This window comes from Saccostrea cucullata, unplaced genomic scaffold, assembly GCF_032062105.1.
Source record: "Saccostrea cucullata isolate Sc308-1 unplaced genomic scaffold, CSIRO_AGI_Scuc_v1 ctg1404, whole genome shotgun sequence".
In the NCBI taxonomy this organism is placed as follows: Eukaryota; Metazoa; Mollusca; class Bivalvia; order Ostreida; family Ostreidae; genus Saccostrea; species Saccostrea cuccullata.
The window spans coordinates 48,227-70,194 of NW_026928144.1; the positions used below are offsets into that span (position 1 = coordinate 48,227).

Below are 21,968 nucleotides of genomic sequence, written 5' to 3' on the forward strand. Positions count from 1 at the left end.
CTGATTTTTTAGAACTCATTTTTGTTTATGACCCTTTGTATACTGGATTATGGCAGATCCTATGATTTCCTGGACTTGTTAAAAGTTAAAAGGCAAAAGATCTGGAGAATATTGTTAATGTGAAATAACATTAACTTTCTGTTTATCACCTTTACTCTTCAATGCGTGTGGGTTTGGACGCTGTCATGAAAAAAATCTAATGTAGTGGATTCCCGATTCTCATTAACCTTTTGATTTTTTTTTTTTTTTTTTGCAAAAGAATTGTTTTCTAGATTCCTCCAGAAATTAAACTGCCTCCCCGAATACGAATTTGTACAACAAGACCACTAATATTGATAAGAAAATTGCTTATAAATCTGTCTTTGTGCTCTTGCATTTCTTTGCTCTTCTCAGACCTTTGCTGTTTTTGTCAAGTACATCTTATTATAAATTTTGTTTTGAGGGTTTTAAGCAATAGATTCAAGTTTCATTATCTGTTTGAAATTCAAACAACTGTGGATAACTATAAATACTGATATTTTTAATAATTGTTTAGATATTCTTACACGCAGTTGTTTTCACTCATTTTTTAACACATAGGGTGACTTTTGAGTACTGAGCCTTTTTTTTTTACTGTCAAACGTTTTTTTTAAAACAATGTGAACTACTCCCGAAAGGATGTCTATTGAATTTGCTATGTGTCTTAAAGTCAATCATACATCATCAGTGATTATTTGTTGAAATTTGGCAAACAGTACATTAGTTGTTTATTTTTTTGTTTGCAAGGACGGTATCCATTTCTGATGCCCATTATAATTTTTTATCATTGACATCCACCTGCTCAATTGTCTATAAAACAGACATTGATTGCTGTAAATTTTACACATTTCAGTGAGTATTTCTTCGGGATTGTTAACAAGTTTTACAGCAAAGACACTTTATATTTTACATCAACAAGAAGACCATAGGTCATCTTATATTGTAAGTCAACAGGGAGACCAGAAGACACCTACTATTTTACATAAATATATTGAGACCAAAGGACTCCTTATTTGGTCACCTTAATCAACTCATGTGACTTATTGCTGTCAGTTTTTTTTTTCTGGCGTCTTGCGCTTTGCATTCTGCATTAGCTTTCGAACATTTTTAGCTTTTCTGTGCAATCCCTCAACCATTTACAACCAATTTTGGCATAAAGCATCTATGGGTGAAGGGGAGATTTTTTAAATCATGGTCCCTGCCCTCCACCCCCTAAGGCAAGAAAGTTGGGCCGAAACTACTACAATTGATGAAATCTTTAAAATTCTTCTTTACTCATTGACATCAAGCCGTCGAACTGTTGGCATAATTATAGTAAGCATTGACCCCGTTACCAAAATTGTGAAATTCATTGTCAAGGGTCGGGGCCCTGGGGTTAGGACAGAGTTATAAAAATTTATATCGTGAAATGCATTTATTCTTTGAAAATCTTTCCCTCTGCCCCTGGATATTAAACAAACTTACTACATGCATAGTTATGACGAGGAAGGGTATTTTCTCCTAAGTTTTGAAATTCATGACCAAAAGGCCAAGGGTTCTGGTGTTACGGTGTGGCTATAGAAATTGTAAAGTTAAAACTCATTAATTCTTTAAAAAATCTTCCTCTCTGCCCCTGGATCTTAATTAGTCTAACTACATATAGTTATGATAAGCAAGGGATCCTCTTCCAGAATTGTAAATTTCAAGGCCACTGGCTCATGGGTACCATTGAGGGGTAGGGGGTCTAATTAAATACTGTAATTGAATTAATGCTTTGAAATTTGTTCTTTGGTATAAACCAATTTTTTTTTTTATGAACAAGGGTGCCTTCTCCAAAATTGTAAAATGTATGACCCCAGGATGAGGGTTTTTGTGGTCAATTGGCACTACTAATTATTGTTAATTATTTCTGATTATTTGAAATGCACCTTTTTGTTCCCCTAGGCTCTATATAAGTATTAAGTAGCCAAACTTAGCATGCTTAGTATATAGATATGATGAGCAATGGTGCTTTTTTTTTTCAAAATTACGAATGTCATGGCCCTCTGGTTCAAAGCGCGAACCAAATTTAATTGTTTTTAAGTTTTTACATGATGTTCAGATGACCTATAAGACCCATAGGCCTCTTTTCGTGTTCTTATAAGAGAACCTCTAGTATCCCATTAATATACATTTTATCTGTAACTTCTGGTACGCCCTTATTTTCTTTTTAGATGTCTCTTGGTTAATACGGGTTTAGAATCATTGATGCCTTATCTCTGCATACATACAATTTTATTTTATGACTGGTTTCCTTAAAAATGTACAACAATGGGGACCACTAGTCTCCCTAATAATGTACAATATAAGGTGCCATCTGGTCCCCTTGTGTTGTAAAATATAAGATGACCTTAGGTCCCCATAATGATCTACACATAGGATGACCTCTGACCCCCTACTGATGTATAAGGTGACCCTTGTTTCCCCTTATAATGTACAATATAATGTGACGTCTGGTCTTGCACAGTAAAAGGTGACCTCTGCTCCCCTTTCTGTTGTACAATATAAAGGTGACCTTAAGTCTCCATAATGAAATAGAATATAAGGTTACCTTTGGTCAACCTATTGATGTACAATATTGGTTTACCTCTGGTCCACCTGGTGACGAACGTGAAAACTGATCTAAAGGATCTGTCCTCCTACTGATGTACAATATAAGGTGTCCTCTGGTCCCCCTACTGATGTACAATATAAGGTGACCTCTGGTCCCCCTACTGATGAACAACATAAGGTGACCTCTGGTCCCCCAACTGATGTACAATCTAAGGTGACCCCTGGTCCCCCTACTGATGTACAATATAAGGTGACCCCTGATCCCCCTACTGATGTACAAGTAAGGTTATCTCTGATCCCACGACTGATGTAAAATATAAGATAAGCTCTGATCCCCCCTCCCCCCACTGATGTAAAGTGCAATGTAAGGTGTCTTCTGGCCCCCTTCTGATGTACAGTATAAGGTGACCTCTGGTCAATATATGTACAATATATGGTGTCCTCTGGTCTGCCCACTGATGTACCATATCAGATGCCCTCTGGTCACCCATACAGATGTATAATATAAGGTGACCTATTGTCCCCATTCTGATGTACAATATAAGGTGTCCTCTGGTCCCCCTACTGATGTACAATATAAGGTGACCTCTGGTCCCCCTACTGATGTACATTATGAGGTGTCCTCTGGCCCCCCTACTAACGTACAATATAAGGTGACCCCTGGTCCCCCTACTGATGTACAGATCTGTACAATATAAGGTGCCCCTGGCCCCCCTACTGTACAATGTGACCTCTGGTCCCCCTACTGATATACAATATAAGGTGACCCCTGGTCCCCCTACTGATGTACAATATAAAGTTACCTCTGGTTCCCCTGCTGATGTACATTATGAAGTGTCCTCTGGTCCCCCTACTGATGTACAATATAATGTGTCCTCTGATTCCCTACTGATGTACAATATAAGGTGACCTCTGGTCCCTCTACTAATGTACAAAAGAAGGTGACCTCTGCTCCCCCTACTGATGTACAATGTGTCCTCTGGTCCCCCTACTGATGTACAATATATGGTGACCCCTGGTCCCCCTGCAGATGTACAATATAAGGTTACTTCTGGTCCCCCTACTGATGTACAATATATGGTGACCTCTGGTCCCCCTACTAATGTATAATATAAGGTGTCCTCTGGTCTCCCTACTGATGTACCATGGTGACCTCTGGTCCCCCATACAGATGTACAATATAAGATGACCTATGGTCCCCCTACTGATGTACAATATAAGGTGACCTCTGGTCCCCCTACTGATGTACAATATAAGGTTACCTCTGGTTCCCCTACTGATGTACAATATAAGGTGTCCTCTGGTCCCCCTACTGATGTACAATAAAAGGTGACCTCTGGTCCCTCTACTGATGTACAATATAAGGTGTCCTCTGGTCCCTCTACACATGTACAATATAATTAAGGTGGCCTCTGATCCCCCAAATGATGTCGTACAGAAGATGATATCTGGTCTCCCTTTTGATGTGCATTATAGGTTGACCTATGGTCGCCCTAAAGATGTACAATATGAAGTGACCTCTATACTTATTAACTTTTAGTTACCGCTGGTATCTGCATAAAGATTATGGAAACAAGCGGAATTCTTATTTTTTACATCAATAGGATTTCATACTTCACAAGTTGTAGTACCGGTATATGAATGTGACAAAGGTTATCTTATGTTGCACATTATTACAATGTGACTGAAAGTTGTAAATAGGCAATAATTTAAAATCATTGTATATGTAGAATTATTTTTCAAAGCCTCTCCAAAAAAGTTGCGATCCAACTTTTTGGACAAGGAAAAAAGTGCACAATTTCTCCGATTTCTCTAAATGTATGTTCTAGTAATTGGAATTTCTAGGATTAGTCAACTTGCTTGTCTTCAAATGCAGTATATGTATCCCAAAAGTAAATAACAATTGGTGCATTTTTTAAAGTTTTATTTCTTTTTTTACATGTAGTCTTGATTGGTTTATGAATTTGATGTGTTAGTTCCAGGGAAAGGGGAGGAGAACTCCATGCAGCCCCAAACTTTGCAATACAGGGGGTACATCTTCTTTGTAAGATAAGTAAAATCAGGGGTTTACTAAAAAGTGTTAAAATGATGAGGTCGCATAAGTAAGACAAAGGAGACATTAAATAATTTACAAAAGATTATTCCATTATGTTAAAAGATCGGTGAAAAGTCCGAGGGAAATGAAGAGGTAGGGGTGGTAGGGGGCATGATCTTCATCCTCCCCTGCTTGTTAGAGATCTGCGAATGCAGCGACTGGACATCGTTTACTCTGTGTCGCTTACTATTTAGTAAGGAGATCAGAGGTTAGACACTGTGTTATTTAGATACTATAACCTTACATGGAATAATAAAATCATAGGGGAGACCACAGGTCACCTAACGTAATCCATAAATGTTAAACTCTTATATATCATATATCTTATAATATTGCAGTTAATGTTACTCTGCACCCCCACCCCCACCCCCTCTATCTTTTCTAATACCCATCAGATGGTTATTCCTTTGACAAAAATAATTTTTCTGTTTTTTTTAACACTGTAAAGGCTTCACAGTATTACGGTTTATTCTATTTTCACTTTGCATATGCTACGCACTACATTTTGTAGCGGAGTAAACAGGCCCGATAGTCGTGAACTGAGCAGGGGACCTAAGGTCCTAGTTGAGCGTACGTTTTATCCTTCTGCGAGAAGTAAACGGACCTTTGGAATAAAGTATTTAAAATGTGTGTATAGTATTTATATGTGTTTATAAGTATAATTACATTCGCGAATCTAGAACATTTTTCACCGACATAGGCATGCCATAAAATGTTCTTAATTTTAGCCATGCTACTTACAGGTCTTGTAGAGTAGGTTTCCTCCCTAAAATCTTTCCCCACGGATAATTGCCTCTAGAGTAGACCTCCCCCCCCTGAAAAACTAGCTCTAAACTGGCTCTAGAGTAGGATCCCCCCCCCCAGGAATACTGGCTCTAGAGTAGGATTTCCCCTACGGAAATCCCACACCAGAGTCAATTTTCCGGGGAAAATCCTACTCTGTGTAGTTATAGAGTACGATTTCCCCAAGAGTCAATTTTCCCCATATGAAATATTATTTGAGGACAGATGACATAAATAAAACCTTGAAAATTACAATTGGAGTCCTATTTAAATAAGTAAAATGAAAATTAAATTTTTCATTAAAAGTTTCACAAAAATGGGATTTAAGAAGATTTAATATGACAAAAAAAAATGATGTAGATTAATAAGGATGTCTACAGAAAGGTGGAAATTAGAACATCATAGTAAGTTTACAATTTTTTAAAATATTTTAGAAAGTTTATTGATGTAATCATTTACAACCAAAATAGGTCCAAAATATATACCAATCTAGAATGAAATCCCTTTTTTTTTTTTGTTTCATTATATTTTGAGAATATTTACATTTCATTTGAAAGCTAAATATCTTGGTTGAGATTCCTTGATTTGCCTTAGAACATAAATTTAAAAAACCCACTCATTTACCTTTTAAAAATCAGTTTGTCGTTAATCTTTTTTTTTTTTAAATATTTCGGCTGTGGTTTATATTGACTCTAAAACGAGGAGGAAAATCCTACTCTGAGAAAGAAAGAGAGGGAAATTTGGCTCTGGTGTGAGATTTTCCCTCGGGGGAAATCCTACTATACAACACCGGTAATTATCGTAAGGTTACACTTTACACACATTAATTATGTGATATTTTAATTGCTAAAATTTTTTATAGGTTAATAATGATATGTCATATGACGAAGTAATACTTCGTAAGTGTTAATCAATTATATTAATCGATAGGGGAAGTAACATTTGGTCGTATTTGGTTGATATTTCTGTATAACATGTCTTGCAGTCGATACATCACCCTCGTGTGTCAAAGCCCCTCCATGAATAAGCGTATTGTTACAAACTATTCGTTACTTAACACCGACTTTTTGACATATGATATCTGAGCTAAAGTTTATCTGAAGTAATTTGCTGCATATAATACAAAACCTGTTGTAAGATGCACATGACGGTGTTGATATTGTCTTGCTATTGATCAAAATATGTTGTTTGAATTTATAATTTATTAAAAGAAAAAAATATGTTTCCTACATTATTGGCATTTTTATCTGTCCCATAACATTTCAGTATCGTTTACAGTAACATTTGTAAAAGAATATTATTTAGATAATTGAGAAGGATTTTCAAACAACCTTCATGCACCTTGATCACAATAGAATTAAAGGCTAATCAAAAGTACATAAAATTTTAAGAATCAAATTCTAATTCAAAATAGGGTATGGCTGTTCTTTGTTTTTTCCTAAATGTGTATCAGATTAAAAGAAAAAAAGTAAATTTCAGCAAATGATGTACACTTTTTTCAGCACAATCTATCCGATTCTCTGCTTTTTCAATAGGGATTCCTCGTTGTTCTGAAAAGTGCCTCCTTGAAACAGAATAATTTTAATGTATGCACAAAGAGACAAGAATTTCCTTCAAAGCTATCACTCACGATTTCTGTCTCAAAAAGGCATATTTTTGAAAAACACAAAAATTGAATAAAATTTATAATCCATACGAAATCCAAAATGTGTACATGAAATAAAAAGAAGTTTCCAAGCGTCGGCAATGTTCTAGTGGATATGGCGATGGACAGATTCTTTTGCTTGCATGGGGATGGGTTCGAATTTTGAAATGAGCTGATTTTGCATACTTTATTTTTCTTCATTTTTTTTCAAAATACAAAATGGAAGTGTAATGAAATGAGTAGGCCTAATGAAATATCTTTTTTAAAGAGAGAGAGAGAGAGAGAGAGAGAGAGAGAGAGAGCAAACGTCAAGAAGTTAATGAGCAATATTTCAAATGCATGTAGATTTTAATTTTTTCTTGATGCTGTGACCGAAAACTAATTACATAATTTTCTATTATTTAGTTTAGAGACGCTGTCAAGGAAAAAAAAGTATTTTTGAACAGTGTATTTTTTACATGGTTTACTAATTTTGATCCATTTTTGATCTGTTATTTAGAAGCCAAGATTTGATTTGAAAAGATGGAATGCCCAGGATGTAGCATCAACAGTGTGTTTATGGGACATAGTTTTATTACATATAATTTAAAACATTTTTGATTTTAACGCGTGTTATCTACAGAATATCTTTCAAAGATCGATGCTTACATATTTCTTTGACTTACTGTTAGGGTTTGACACCTGTACACGGTACCAGTACCGTACCGAATAGTTACTTCGAAAATACCGCATGTACCGGTAAAATACCGTTTCATTTAATACCGGTACTGATAATGGTAAATTCCCTGCAAAGCGCACTGGCCAATGTCCTTTTAATTGTTCTAACCTTTCTCGAACAAAAGGTTGATAGTGACAAATACTCGAACATGTAAAAATAAATAAAAAATTTTAAAAACGTTAAAAAGTTAATGTTCACTGAAAGTTCTATGTTATGAAAAACTATAGATGAAATAATCTAAAATGTGAAGTGTTTTCCTATATTAAGCTGTAAATTCCCGCCGTAAACACAGTCATCTACGTACTAGATTTTTCTATATTTAGACATAGATTTATTCCCACATAGCCATCATTTTGAAAAATCTTATTCCTACATAGCCATCATTTTCAAAAATCCTATGCCCACATAGCCAACATTTTGATGTTACTTCTCTGTGATAAGCAGGCTATAGTCTGTTTTGTATGTATAAGTATTTATTACAGCATGTACATGCTTTACTTGAGAATTATGAGAATCACTAATTTCGAATAAGAAATAGTGTAAAAAATATATAATAAAAAAATTATCTTTTAAAGTTCCAAGTTCAGTTTATTGAAGTCAAGAGACATACATTTACTATCACACAATTTAACACATGTTATAATGAAATAAACATGCAACGTACATGTACAAAACATAATATTTTCGATAATTTATAAATTTTTTAAAGTTCTTAATGCACTTGCTAATTGTAAATGTTTTTTTCTAGATTACATAATTCTTCTATATTTTGTGTACTAAGTAAATGTAACAATATGAAGGCACTTGGTCTTCGGGAGTAGTAGGTTTTAATCTATTTTTGTTTTAACGTGTTGTAATGTGGACATTTTAACACAAAATGGAATTCATCTTCTATGTTACCGAATTGACAAAGACTACATGTTCTATTATTTCTCAAAGTTTTATTATATCTTCCTTGTTCTATCAATAAGTTATGCGCAGATAGTCTTAATCTGGTAATTAAGGTCTTCCGTCTTCAGCGGAAGACCTTACTGTTATTCGTAGGTTTCTTTTCCACTATTTTTATTATTGGTTTTTTTCTTACCGATTTTGTGCACGCGATTTCTCGGAAACGGCTCAATCGATTTTCATGAAACTTTCAGGACTGATGGAACATCAATCAAACCTGATATATAATTTTTTGTTTTGATGACGTCACTTCCGGTTTTGAGATTTGCACGATTTAGTGATTTTCAGGGGGTCAGTTTGTCCGCGAGTTTTCTCAAAAACGGCTTAGGATAGAAACTTGAGTTTTTCAGCAGTGATAGAGCAATGTATGTAGATGTGACATAATTTCATTTTCACCGGAAGTGCTGCAAGCCGACGATCGCTATTTTGGTCCGAAAAAGGGCATGTCGAAAATTTGAAAATTTCTAACACCTTTTCTTCGATATCTTTTCACCTAAAATATTTTGTTAAAACATATAGAACAAAAGAAGTGTAGAATTACATGATCTTGCATATGATATCTTAAAAAAAGGGCTGGCCCCTAAAATTAAGGGCCTAGAAGGGCCGAAAGTTTTTCCTTTATATCTCAAAAAGAATTGAGAAGTTGTAATACGTCAAAGAAGCAAAGTTGTTTAAAATGTTGAGCTTTATTTATTGGAATCGACAAAATACGTCCGGTACCGTCAAACCGGAAGTAGTCAGAAAATGCAAATTTCTCCCGTTCTTGGCATGTTTTAGGTAACATATGTCAATGGGAGCATAAAACTTAGTTTTCCATCCGTCGTCGTCATTTCCGGTCAAACCGGAAGTAACAAGAAATGGCTTATTTTATCATTAATTAACATGGATTTTGAGGATTTAAACCATTTTGAGGCATTATTACTCATTTTTGTGAAAAATGTTTTACTTCAACGTAAACAGGAAAACGGAAGACCTACTCGTTGCTTTGCAACGAGCTTTGCTCTAGTTGTTACTCTATTTTAAATGTATTTGTTTACATTAATAAGACTGAACGGTTAAATTATCTATGTACAAGGTGTTGATAAATGAGACAATTTGGTGATTTACCTAAATCTGACATAATGTTTTGGATATATTCATCACACATTCTCTGCTGTAAGATATCAATTGTGTTACTGTTTATACAATTTCTATCGATAAGTTCTGCTAAACCAAGCCTATGAAATTCATCTTTAATATTTACAATCCACAATCCATTCATCATCATTTTCTAACCTTTCTTGTAGACATGCTTGAAGAATGCAATTGTCACTATATCTTTAAATTTTAACCAATATTTAAAGATTTTCTTTTCCTTGAGCAATTCAAGAGGAAATTTACCTAACTCACAACATACCATACTATTATATGTATTTTGTCTCACATTAAGTATTCTTTAACAAAATGAAAAATGTACCTTTTCTATATCTTTAGCTTTTTGCCATCCCCAAATTTCAGATGCATGAAACACTTTTTTAATCAATGTTTTATCATCATTATATTCAGAGCTAATTTAATGTAATAAAATGCCAATTGCGAAAAAATTCAACTTATTTAGCGCTAAGACAAAGATTACATATTTAAAGTAATATCGATGTGTTCATGATGTTTATGTTCGAAAGAACGAAATATCGACAGATAATTCAATGAAACGTCAAAAAATTCTGAAATTTATTTACACTGTGTCATAATGTTTTTTCCTTAAATTTCAATAAATTGACCGCTCATTGATTACAGGATTATATAAATATGATAAGATAGACATATATGTTTCATTCGACATACAGAAGAAAAATGTGGAAGGTCTTGGTTCTCCTAGCTGTGTTTCTTGTAATACAAGGTACTGCAATTTTTATGTTTCTAATAGAAAGAGAGAAATTTTAAAAACTATAAATTATGCCAGGTTAAACATTCACCTGATTAGTATCTTGACATCTTACGAATTTTCTGTTAATGTTATTTACTTTAATTTATTTTTTTTTATTTTAAAGATACTGATGGTTTTTGGTGGAGAAGAAGTGAGTATTATTAATAATTTTAAATATTCAAGAAAGAAAAAAAAATCCATACCATTTTATTTGTTATTGTTAAATTATTCTTTCTTTGATAAAATATATCAAAATCTAAAACCAAAGATGTTGTATTGATTGCTGCAAATGACATGATTTGCATAATTTTTTTACAAATGAATTAAGAATGAAGAAAATTTTTAATCTGCATATAAATGTTGATAATCCCGTCTCCTAAATAAAAGATATATAATTGCTTTCAAAAATTGTCTTTCTTAAAAAAAACCAAAATCCGTTGTATTTTCAATGATATTTTTCATACCAATTATTAGGACTTTTTAATACAAAATTTGACTACGGATTATTCCGTCTAACCGATCAATACATAAGGCTCGCGACAGGTCGACAAGGGGTGCCTATTCCTTCAAGGCACCTGAGCCCTCCTTTGAATTTTCGCACTGGTCTATTTCTCGCCCTACCTGGATTCAGACAAAGAATTAAATACTAGTTTAATGAATTCATATACCTTCAAAATATGAGATCGTATGGAATAGCTCAGTAAAACGAGACAATTTTCATTTGAGCATCATTTCATTTAAAGTCCATAAGGGTCAGATAATACTTTTACATAGGTAGTTGATAACTTACAAAAAATTAATACCAGAGCTGAGAAAAATATATACATGTAGAAGCAAATGGAAAATTTTGAAATTAAAAATTTTGTTTCAAAGAAATAGTTAAACTTTTGTGGTTAATAAATGAAGATTTTACCCGTTTTCAACGACACATTTACATAGTCAAGACCAAGGGAAAAAATCAATGAGATATTGCTCGAGGAGGATAAATATTATTATTATATGTCTTAATTGCATAATTTTCCTTAAAATAACAGAAAAGTATGTACACACGAAAACGGTATGTGAACATCACCGAATGAGATTGAACTGTGGAAGACATCGGTACATTCTGGTGCACTCTGCTACGTATGGTCGACAAAACTCAAGAACCTGTTCAAGAAAGGGTGCCAGCCACTGTACCACAAAATGTAGATCCAGAAAATCCTCTTTCGTGGTGAAAAGATTCTGCAACGGAAAAAGTAGCTGCAGAATTTGGGCCAAAAATCGTGTATTTGGAGACCCATGTGTGGGAACCTACAAATACCTTAGAGTGAAGTATTATTGCAAAAGTAAGTAAGGTTTCTTTACCCAGTTGATTACATATCTAAGGAAGTGTAATAATTCTCTCCCCGGGGTCATTGCATCAAAAGGGTTTTTTTTTTTCAAAAGAGTTATTAAAAAAAAAAACTTCCTCCAGTTACGGCATTTTCCGATGAAGCGCCAAGGAAATCGTGCTTAATGTACATGTAGGATTGCCTTATGTAGTTATGAAAATGATAGCTATTTAATTTTTTTCTTATTTCAAGTTGGTGTAAACAGTCAAAGATAAATTGCAATGATTAAATTGATCTATCACATACAGAAGGAAAGGAACGTATGGTTTAGAGAGCATAATTTTTTTTAAAAAGTAATCTTCAGTATAAATCATTTTATTTGACAGAGGGACATTTTCGCGGAAGAGAGGTGAATGAAGAAGACAAAAGAGGAACTGAAGACATAATGTATACAGAGGAGGATATGGAATAACTAAGTAACTCAAGTCTGAAATGGTGTTCTTAGTGTCCCTATATTAAAGCATATAATGAGAACATTTTGGTTGTTTCAGTTTTTTCTTTTGAAATATTTGGGAAGGTTGCAGTAGTTACTGTACAATTTCATTGCTATAGATCCATTGATAACAAAGATGGATTTTTGAGCTATATACTTGTATTTGAAACACACTTCAGGATATTGAACCTGTTTTAGCCTAAAACTTGACTGTAAAATATGTAAGTATAGTGTATAGATCGTCTGTCATGTGGGAAATGATTTTGGTTTTTTGGGCGATCAAACTTTCAAGAAGTCGAAACACAGGTCCCAATATTTTTGCATTTATATAATACAAATAGAAAACAAACGTTTAAACGTTTTCGACCACTCAATAATAATATATGACCTTTTATACTTATCAACTAAAGTTACTTTCAATGGAACTGAAACAATGGTCCACATGCCTTTAAAAAAGATACAAACATAGTGCTACGTATATTTTTCATCACGCAAAACTGAACAATTGAAAAAAGTAAAACAGCGTATAGGACACCCTTTCGAAAGCCCAATTAATTAAATTTTTAAAAAAAATGTACTTTATATGCTTGATCTTCAAACTATCTTAATGAAAATTGATGCCCCCCATGACCCATGGTTATCGGAGAAAGGGGTTAAGTTATTAAAAAGATGAAAGTAAAATTGATTTAATAAACAATAACTTGTTTCCACACAAAAACGTTTTATCAATTATGTCCAAATATCCTGTGACTATAAACAAGTGTATACTAGATTGTTAGAAGAATAGACTTCTAATATTAGTATATTGTATATCCTTTACAACAGACTATTTACATTTCCAATGCCTTTGTCCTAGATAAAATTGCAAATTGTAAATGTACTACTAGTATATTTCCTCATCAATGTATTGGGGCGGTTCCAAAAAAACACGTGCATAGCGGGACAAACAACTAGACAGAAGCAGGACTTGGAGTACGTGGATTGGCGGAATCAAAGCATGTAAATATAAGGAATAACTAATTTTATGATGACCAATCGATTGGCTTGCGTGATACTTTTATGCATATACGACTTCGGTGTATATGACATAGTTGATCTTATGAAAATAAGCAAGCAACTACATAGAGAGTCATTGAATGGCTTTTATTTAATACTTCGGAGTTTAAATATTTAATTAAAAATTTATCAGCAGAATCATTGTATAATTTTATAAGATTGACAATGGGAATTTCATTATATTTATGGTCATCTGAGGGTTTTTCTTATGAACACTTGAAGCAATTGTCCATGCCATTTCAAAATCTTATAATAAAAAGAGATTACACACACTGCAATAAAATTTGTAGTACTGAAACAAAATTTTTGTATTACCTCTCTCTGAAATGAAAGATGTATAAAATACACATTTTTTGGTTTTAAATACATTACAATTTTAGACACAACATTATATATAATATTTTCGAGAAGTACTTCAACCATTTCGCGGGTCATATCACAAACATGATTTAAATGCTAAAATTTTCTGTGACCATGTATGCTATTGATGCGGATTTTTATTGCTATAAATATGCTAATAATTTTATGTGATTTTTTCTTTCAGAAAAGTTTTTTTTTACTAATAATTTAAAAAATTTCAATTATTAGAAGTTAATTTAAATAATCAATTCACACTTTTAATATGGCTATAGGCATTCTGCCCGCCTTGCAATCTTCTGCATGTAAGATCTGAAATGAAAGATGTATTCGTTAAATACATTAAGAATATTTTTCTAACCATTCGGAGCTTTTCTGTGACCATGATGCAGATAAATATGACACACAGAGATCCTTAGATTTATCTTAAATGTATCAACTATAGTATAAGAAGATTCACAAAAAATATATTTTTCAATATATCTCAGTTTCATCTAACAAATCTTGTTTTAATTGAAAATTATTTCATTGAGAGGTTCGATAAGCAAGCTTTTCTGATACTTCTACATCTCGAAAAGCTCTATTTTAGTGACAACCAGCCTCCTCTAAAGTCAAGTTCTAAGGTTCAAATTAATGGAATGCAAGGGAAGGCTTCATCAGAAGAATGCATATGCAAAATAAAAAAGTCTTTGTACCAACTCTTCAAATGTTATGGCGAAGATTAAGAAAAGGTCAACATATTTAATACCCAAAGGAGTCTCTTGTCACTAGAAAGATACATGTGAAATTTAAAAGCTCTAGTTCTAACTGTTAAAAAGCAATTGCCAAGGTTATAGTTTGGTAAAAGTGGCACTCGTCAAAGTCAAAAGGAAAAAAATACTTACATCCAAAATGGATATGCAAAACTGTTCATTAGCTATGACAAAAGTTAAGGTTACCGCACAGCACTCGGTATAGTTCTTCTTCAAAAAGCCCTTGTACCAACTCTTCAAATGTTATGGCGAAGATTAAGAAAAGGTCAACATATTTAATATCCAAAGGAGTGTCTTGTCACTAGAAAGATACCTGTGAAATTTAAAAGCTCTAGTTCTAACTGTTAAAAAGCAATTGCCAAGGTTATAGTTTGGTAAAAGTGGCACTCGTCAAAGTCAAAAGGAAAAAAATACTTACATCCATTAAAAAGCCGCCTTGTAACAATAAATATACATGTGAAATATGAAAGCCATAGCACCAACTGTTCATCAGCTATGACAAAAGTTAAGGTTACCGCACAGCACTCGGTAGCAACACAAATAGTTGTTCTTCATATAACCTTGAAAGTAAGATCTGCCAAAGAAACTTACAGCAGTTGCACAGGTCAGAAATAAATACAAATAAAATTAATTGCAATAAACAATAAACAAAGGTAATGAAAGATAACCAGCACGAACACGTGCCACCATTCTACGCCGACATCACCGACAATAAAGCAGTTAGGTGTAGTGAATTGGAAGGGTATACCCCGGTGCTGATGTCGTTGATAGTATTTTCAAAATGACGTTTGCAAACTAACAGTTAGTTTTTAAGTGTATTTTGTAGTGAACTTTCAAAATCGCAAAATCGTTCAAATGATAGTTACATTACAACCTACGACTTTTCAATACTTATACAGCCGCTTTTGCGAAATCGAGGGGACATTAAATCTCATTCGTCTGTCCGTCAGTCTGTGTAACGTACGACTTTTCTACACTTTATACAACCATTCCTCAGTGTAACGTTGAGCTTTTCTTTTATGTATTTTGCAAAATCAAAGGCTTGCAAACTATAACTTTTCAAATCAAATATATAGCTCTTTTAATTCAAAAGACATCATCGTCCTCATCAACACAAAACTTTTAAAAATGTTAAAAATTTCAAATGATAGTTAAACTTTACAACCAGAAATAAATGCAAATTTTGCAAAAAACAATAAAGAAAGGGAATGAAAGATAACCAGCACGAACATGTGCCACCATTCACCGACAATAAAGCAACGGTGCTGATGTCGTTGATAGTATTTTCAAAATGACGCTTGCAAACTAACAAGTCGTGTTCAGTTTTTAAGTGTATAATCAGGAACACCACCAAAGAACTTTCAAAATCGCAAAATCGTTCAAATGATAGTTACTTTACAACCTACGACTTTTCAATACTTATACAACCGCTTTTGCGAAATCGAGGGGACATTAAATCTCATTCGTCTGTTCGTCAGTCTGTGTAACGTACGACTTTTCTACACTTTATACAACCATTCCTCAAGAAAAATTAACGATCTGATAATTAAAAAACAATGTAGGGATGAAACATCATGGAATAATCACCAGTTATTGTCCCCCGCTTTCGCGAAAGCAAGGGGACATTAAATCTCATTCGTCTGCCCGTCTGTCCGTCAGTCTGTCTAGTTGTCTGTCCGTCACAAAAACTTTAACCTTGTCCATAACTTTTGATTTAGTGGAGCTATGACTTTCATATTTTACATGTGTATTTCTTGTAACAAGACCTTTCTTTGGGTAACAACAAATTTGGCCATAACTTTTGAATGGTAGGTACTAGGACTTTCATATTTCACATATGTATTCTATTTATAAGTATAGCAAGACTTTATTTGGATACCAACAACTTTGACCTTTTGACCTTGATCTTGAAGATTTATGTACTTATGAAAAAATTTATATTTGACCATATCTTTTGAATAGAAAGGGCTAGGTTTTTATAATTCACATATGTAATCCTTGTGAGAAGACCTTTCATTGGATACAAAACCTTTAACCATTTGACTTTGACTTTGGAGTTTAATTTTTTTTTTTAACTTGGCCATAATTTTTGATAAATATTCGCATTGTAAATCTGAAAGTAACCCCAAACTCATTGAATAATCGAATCCTGTGTAAGTGAAAAAAGGTCAAGGAAAAGCAGAATTGGAAAATAACTTATCTCTGATAGTGGATTTGTTTACAATCGGTGTGTTACCTAAAAAAACATTGTCGTTGGTAAAAAATGGTATTCGTCTTAACGCAAAAGACCCTAAGAATATGTATACATTTTGCAATTAGGACAAAAAAAAATATTTTCCCCTAACGCGACCGACCAAATTAAAACACACCGACTGATATATTTACATTATATTATTCCAATATGTTTTATGTTAATCTATTTTTATAAAGTGTAATTCCATCAAATTCCGTTTTTATTAAGGACCCACTTTGTGCACAAACCAATCAATATCACTGCATTTTACAGTTGTATTGCAGCCCGGAGGATTGGGCTGCTCTATACATATAAGTTTATGTGTTATTATATGGGGATTGAGGTGGGAGAAGTTATTCAAAATTAAATATTTCTAAACATTAAAAAGATTGTTAATCAGAGTGTTCTTTCCCTTTACAAATTGCGAGTTACATAATATATTTACTTCCATAAAGTTAATCTGTAAAAATATATAATTATGTTTTTCATATTTAATATATAAAGTTGCATATCATGTACTAGCGAAAAATCGACAGGTCCCTTTTTTTTAGAACATCGAATTTTACTTATCGCATTAAACGTACTCTACACCGTTCGTGTTTTAGATTCTTAAAGTGAAATATATTTTTGAAAATATATTATGCATGTTTCTGATTTCAATTTATATTTCATGCAGCCAACATTTTCTTGAGGAATTGATAAAGTTTAAGAGGGTATCGATTTTGTTCGATTTTCATCCCACTATAAGTTTTCAAAATATTCTCGACTATCGTCTCCATCAATTAGACGCATGCCTTTTTCACACATGTCAAAGCGGTTTGATGATCAAGACATTTCCATTGTTTACTTTATTTATTTCCCGAACGACAATTGATGGTTACGTCAATGTTTTCTTGTTATATTTGATTTGAGTTTTGATCTTTGAAGAGTTCAATATTCCTATGTAACAGTTTTCTATATGTATATGGGACCATAAGAGTTGTAAATTAGTCGGACAATTTCATAGTAATGAATAGAATTCAAACGTCCTTACTTCATGTTTTTCATGTGTTAAATTTCATGACTTTTATATTGTTTGTGACATTTAATTTTTTTTAGATATGGATTGTTTGAATTTTACATGGTCAACATACTATTTTCCAAATAGATTTGAATTATGATACAGTCTTTTTGAGACGCCAATGTATTTTTCCTCATAAAGGTCCTTGAAGATTAGTTGCTTTTTTTAACGTCATTATCTTTGATAATTATTTAATTGGGACAACATCATTTCTTAAAACATCTGGCGAAGGGCTAGACCATTGAGCAGTGAGAGATAGATTTCGTGCCAGCGTCTACTGCATCACTGGACCAAAGGTTTTATGGTAAAGATATAGAGATAACGAACAGTATTCAATCTTAACGTCCATCAAACAATATACAAAATAAGAGCAGAGCAAACACGGACCTCCGAAACATCAGAGGTGGGATCAGGTGCCATGGAGGAGTGAGCATCCCCTGCCGACCGGTCACACCCGCCGTGTGCTCGTTGTCATGATCAGGAAATAACGGAAAAAATCCGTCGTCAATTCAGTGTATAAATAATGGACTAACAATTGGTATGAAAAACGTCAGTCAGCATTTGACTCAATGATAAATTGTATTTGCTGACAAGGTCATTGTATCGACCATAGAATTTACGAAATGATGACTTTAAACGAGACTGTTAATTTTCTTGTTTCATCAACTTGCTTGTCAATAATTTACCTCATTTAAGAAATAGTTCATATGTAGAGCACGCTCTTGCGTATCGAATCAACTGAGATATATATACTCCGTATGCAGGTGATGAAGGTATATTGCTACATAAGTAAGGGAAGTTGACGATAGAAAAGTTAAAGTCATCACGTTTGTCATATAGCTTGGTTGTTAGATTACCATTAGTGTCTTTTTCAAGTAAAATATCCAAGTATGAAGCAGATGGTTTCATTCGAAGGACTGGCCTGGGGGCATAAAACTTAGATGAGCTCACTTTTAATCTACGTCTCACTTTTCCACTATTAATTCCTTTGGAAAAAGTGAGACTGAGATCAAAAGTGAGCTCGCCTAAGTTTTATGGTCCCCAGGCCTGGTCTCAACGTCCTGCATAGGGATTTGAATTTCGAACTTAGAAATAGCGCGTTAGACTCCAAAACAAAACGCAGAAGAACCAATGCACAATTCCAAGCCCTTGAAAAAGTACATTGCATCTGTGAGAGCAGGAAGCTGTTTACCATGGTATTTTTTTGTAGAGTTATCCCTCATAGCATATTTTTAACTATGTATTGGTAAATATATACATTTGTGGTATGTGGCAACGCACTTTGAAAAAATTACGCACTTTGAAAAAATTTTTCAAAGTGCGTTAAAATTGGGACAAAATCAACGCACTTTGAAAATTTTTTTCAAAGTGCGTTAAATGGACAAGACAACGCACTTTGAAAAAATTTTTCAAAGTGCGTTAAGAGTCTACATCAATATATTTAACCATGGATACACTTGACGCACTTTGAAAAAAAATACCATATTTTAGTCATGGAAAGATTTTATTTATTATTTTCTTTCAAAAAACTAAGCCTAACCCTAACCTCAAAAATGAATTGATTTACTCCCGTCGGAAAGAGGAGAAGATGTATCCAAATCTTTATCTTTCCAATACAAGGTGTCGGTAACAAACGGGGGAGGAGAGCAATAAACCTAAAAAGGGTACGCTGCATTTTCAATGCTTATACGATGTATATATATTTTCAAAATAAGTACTAAGCCCCCCATCCCCTCTTGGCCCATCGCCCAGTCTCATGCCTATGCTATACTCAAAGCATTCATATAATTATGTTTATACCTAACTGGTATGACGTTAAAAGCTTTCAATATTAAATGAGTTAATTAAAACAGATGAATACTAGAAGTTTTTAAGTACAGTAAAACTTATGAGAGAGAAAGAATTTTCATAGCTTTCAACAAATCAAATTGGCCCCTTTTTATTATGATAAATGCTGCGTTGCTTGAAGCAGTGCCTCTCTATACACCTGTACATCTACTTATCAAAGACTAGAGTAAAAAAAAAAGAAGAAGAAACGAATTAATTTAAATAATCGTCATAGACCCTTTTTTCACTTTTATTTTATCAAAACCTTAAATATTTAAAAGAAATTATAAGTGACTTTATCATTGAAAAAGTTATCAAACCAGGATCTATTAATATCATACCGATTATTTGAAGGAATATTGATCAATCTTTACATTTTTTTCAAAGTGCGTTAATATGTAATTTCACTTTGAAAAAAAAATATTTTTTTCAAAGTGCGTTAGCTTGGTCCCAAATTTTAACGCACTTTGAAAAATTTTTTCAAAGTGCGTAATTTTTCAAAGTGCGTTGTAACATTGGTATCTTTCCATATAAACATACAGAGAGAAAATATCGTCAATTCTGTATTAAGTTTGTCAGAGGTCAATACATGGCACAATAAAATCACAAGACACAATAATATCTACCGTTACTTATGAATATATAATGACTTGCTTTTCATGTATAAAATAAGCAAAATAAGCAAGTAAAATAATTATTTGATTTACAACGTAAACAAGTACTTCATGCCTTTCCACATAAAACGTAAAACCTAAAAAAAAAATATTTAAGATTTTAAAATATCTTTCTACTAATATTACTTAAGACTGCATTGAATTTTTGATATATTCATAGTATGAAAACAGAAATTATAAATAAATGAAAAATACATTATAATTCTTTTAATATAACAGTTGTTCAAAGAAAGAGGTAATCCAATTACAAATATAAGACTGTAATTTCAAAGAAAGATAATTCATTTTTATGGAAGATAACTCTAAAAATTCAATCTAAATCCCAGCAATAAATTACACACACACACCCCAAAAAAAGCATTGTATTAAAGCAGGAATTGTAAAATGCACTTACTGAGGATAAACAAATTTCCGTCCTTCAGATCTGTATGAAATTCCTGTTCTGTTAACTCATAAACATCATCGTCCTTCTCACAACCATCCATGTGTAAGTCAGTTATGTTCATAATGAGGCAAAATGTTTTAAAATCTACTTTACTTAAAGACATGTAACACAAAGTAAGATATTACAAATACAAGACATACATATATAGTTATATAGTTTACTTGAAGATAAAATGCTTTAATTTCTTATATATTTAAAGAATACTATATTCCTCAAATTTTAACCACCTCACACCACTGTAATGTTATACTTCATTGTAATGAACTGTGATGAGTTTAGAAGGAATAGTTTGAAATAGGAAGAAATTTTACTTATCTGGAGTTTGAAACAATACAAGAATAAAAATGTGTTGCTAATTTTCAACTTCAAATTGTATACAATAATACAATACAATACAATAATTTCTATAGCGCATTATAATAATGACACTCTGGTGCGCTTCACATTAAAATATATATAAGCTTACAAAATGGCGAACAAATTACTTAAAAAATGCATAATACATATTTGTGCATAAAAATAGGATATCTAAAAGACTTAATGTGTACTAAAAGACCATAAAATATTACGTTGCGTGGGACTCACTTTAACAAATTTACAACTAATGAAACATTAAAAAAGAAAAAATTAATATTAAAGGAACCTGTACTTGATCAGTAGAGCACAAAATAGAAAACCTTAAAGACTTTAAGATCAGTTCAGTGTCTTTTTACATTAGGTATATCATTATAAAAACAATATTTACATTCCCTCGTAAGCTCGTTCAAAGAGTTGAGTTTTATGACCTTTTTTAAAAGCGGAAACAGATTTGGAATTTTTAAGACACAGAGTAAGAGAGTTCCATAGTGAGGCGGCGGCGTAGTCAAATCGACGACTGCCGTACGTAACAGTTCTAACTTTAGGAACATCCAAAAGAAAAGAACACTGTGAACGCAAGGACCTGGAAGGAGAGTATATTTTGAAAAGCTCGGACAAGTAATTTGGAGCACGATTGTTCAATGCATTGTATACAAACAGAAGTATTTTATATTGACTCCTGTATTGGACAGGGAGCCAGTGGAGATCTTTCAAGAT

General features: G+C 33.0%; 1 protein-coding gene across 1 annotated transcript; it reads left to right on the forward strand.

The window, feature by feature from the left end:
- Nucleotides 1–10,586: 10,586 nt before the first annotated feature.
- On the forward strand, nucleotides 10,587–12,533 carry LOC134276557 (D-galactoside-specific lectin-like). The gene is made up of 4 exons (XM_062758798.1): nucleotides 10,587–10,657; nucleotides 10,809–10,835; nucleotides 11,719–12,012; nucleotides 12,384–12,533. The coding sequence occupies exons 1-4, from the start codon at nucleotides 10,612–10,614 to the stop codon at nucleotides 12,467–12,469; spliced, it is 453 nt and encodes a 150-aa protein (XP_062614782.1). The 5' UTR covers nucleotides 10,587–10,611; the 3' UTR covers nucleotides 12,470–12,533.
- Nucleotides 12,534–21,968: the final 9,435 nt, after the last annotated feature.

What these genes read in the sequence shown, in the direction of transcription:
- LOC134276557 (XM_062758798.1), top strand. Translation starts at nt 10,612, where the DNA reads ATGTGGAAGGTCTTGGTTCTCCTAGCTGTGTTTCTTGTAATACAAG. An exon ending in TGTGTTTCTTGTAATACAAG is followed by an intron (nt 10,658 to 10,808) that starts GTACTGCAATTT and finishes TTTATTTTAAAG; the next exon opens with ATACTGATGGTTTTTGGTGG. An exon ending in TGGTTTTTGGTGGAGAAGAA is followed by an intron (nt 10,836 to 11,718) that starts GTGAGTATTATT and finishes TTAAAATAACAG; the next exon opens with AAAAGTATGTACACACGAAA.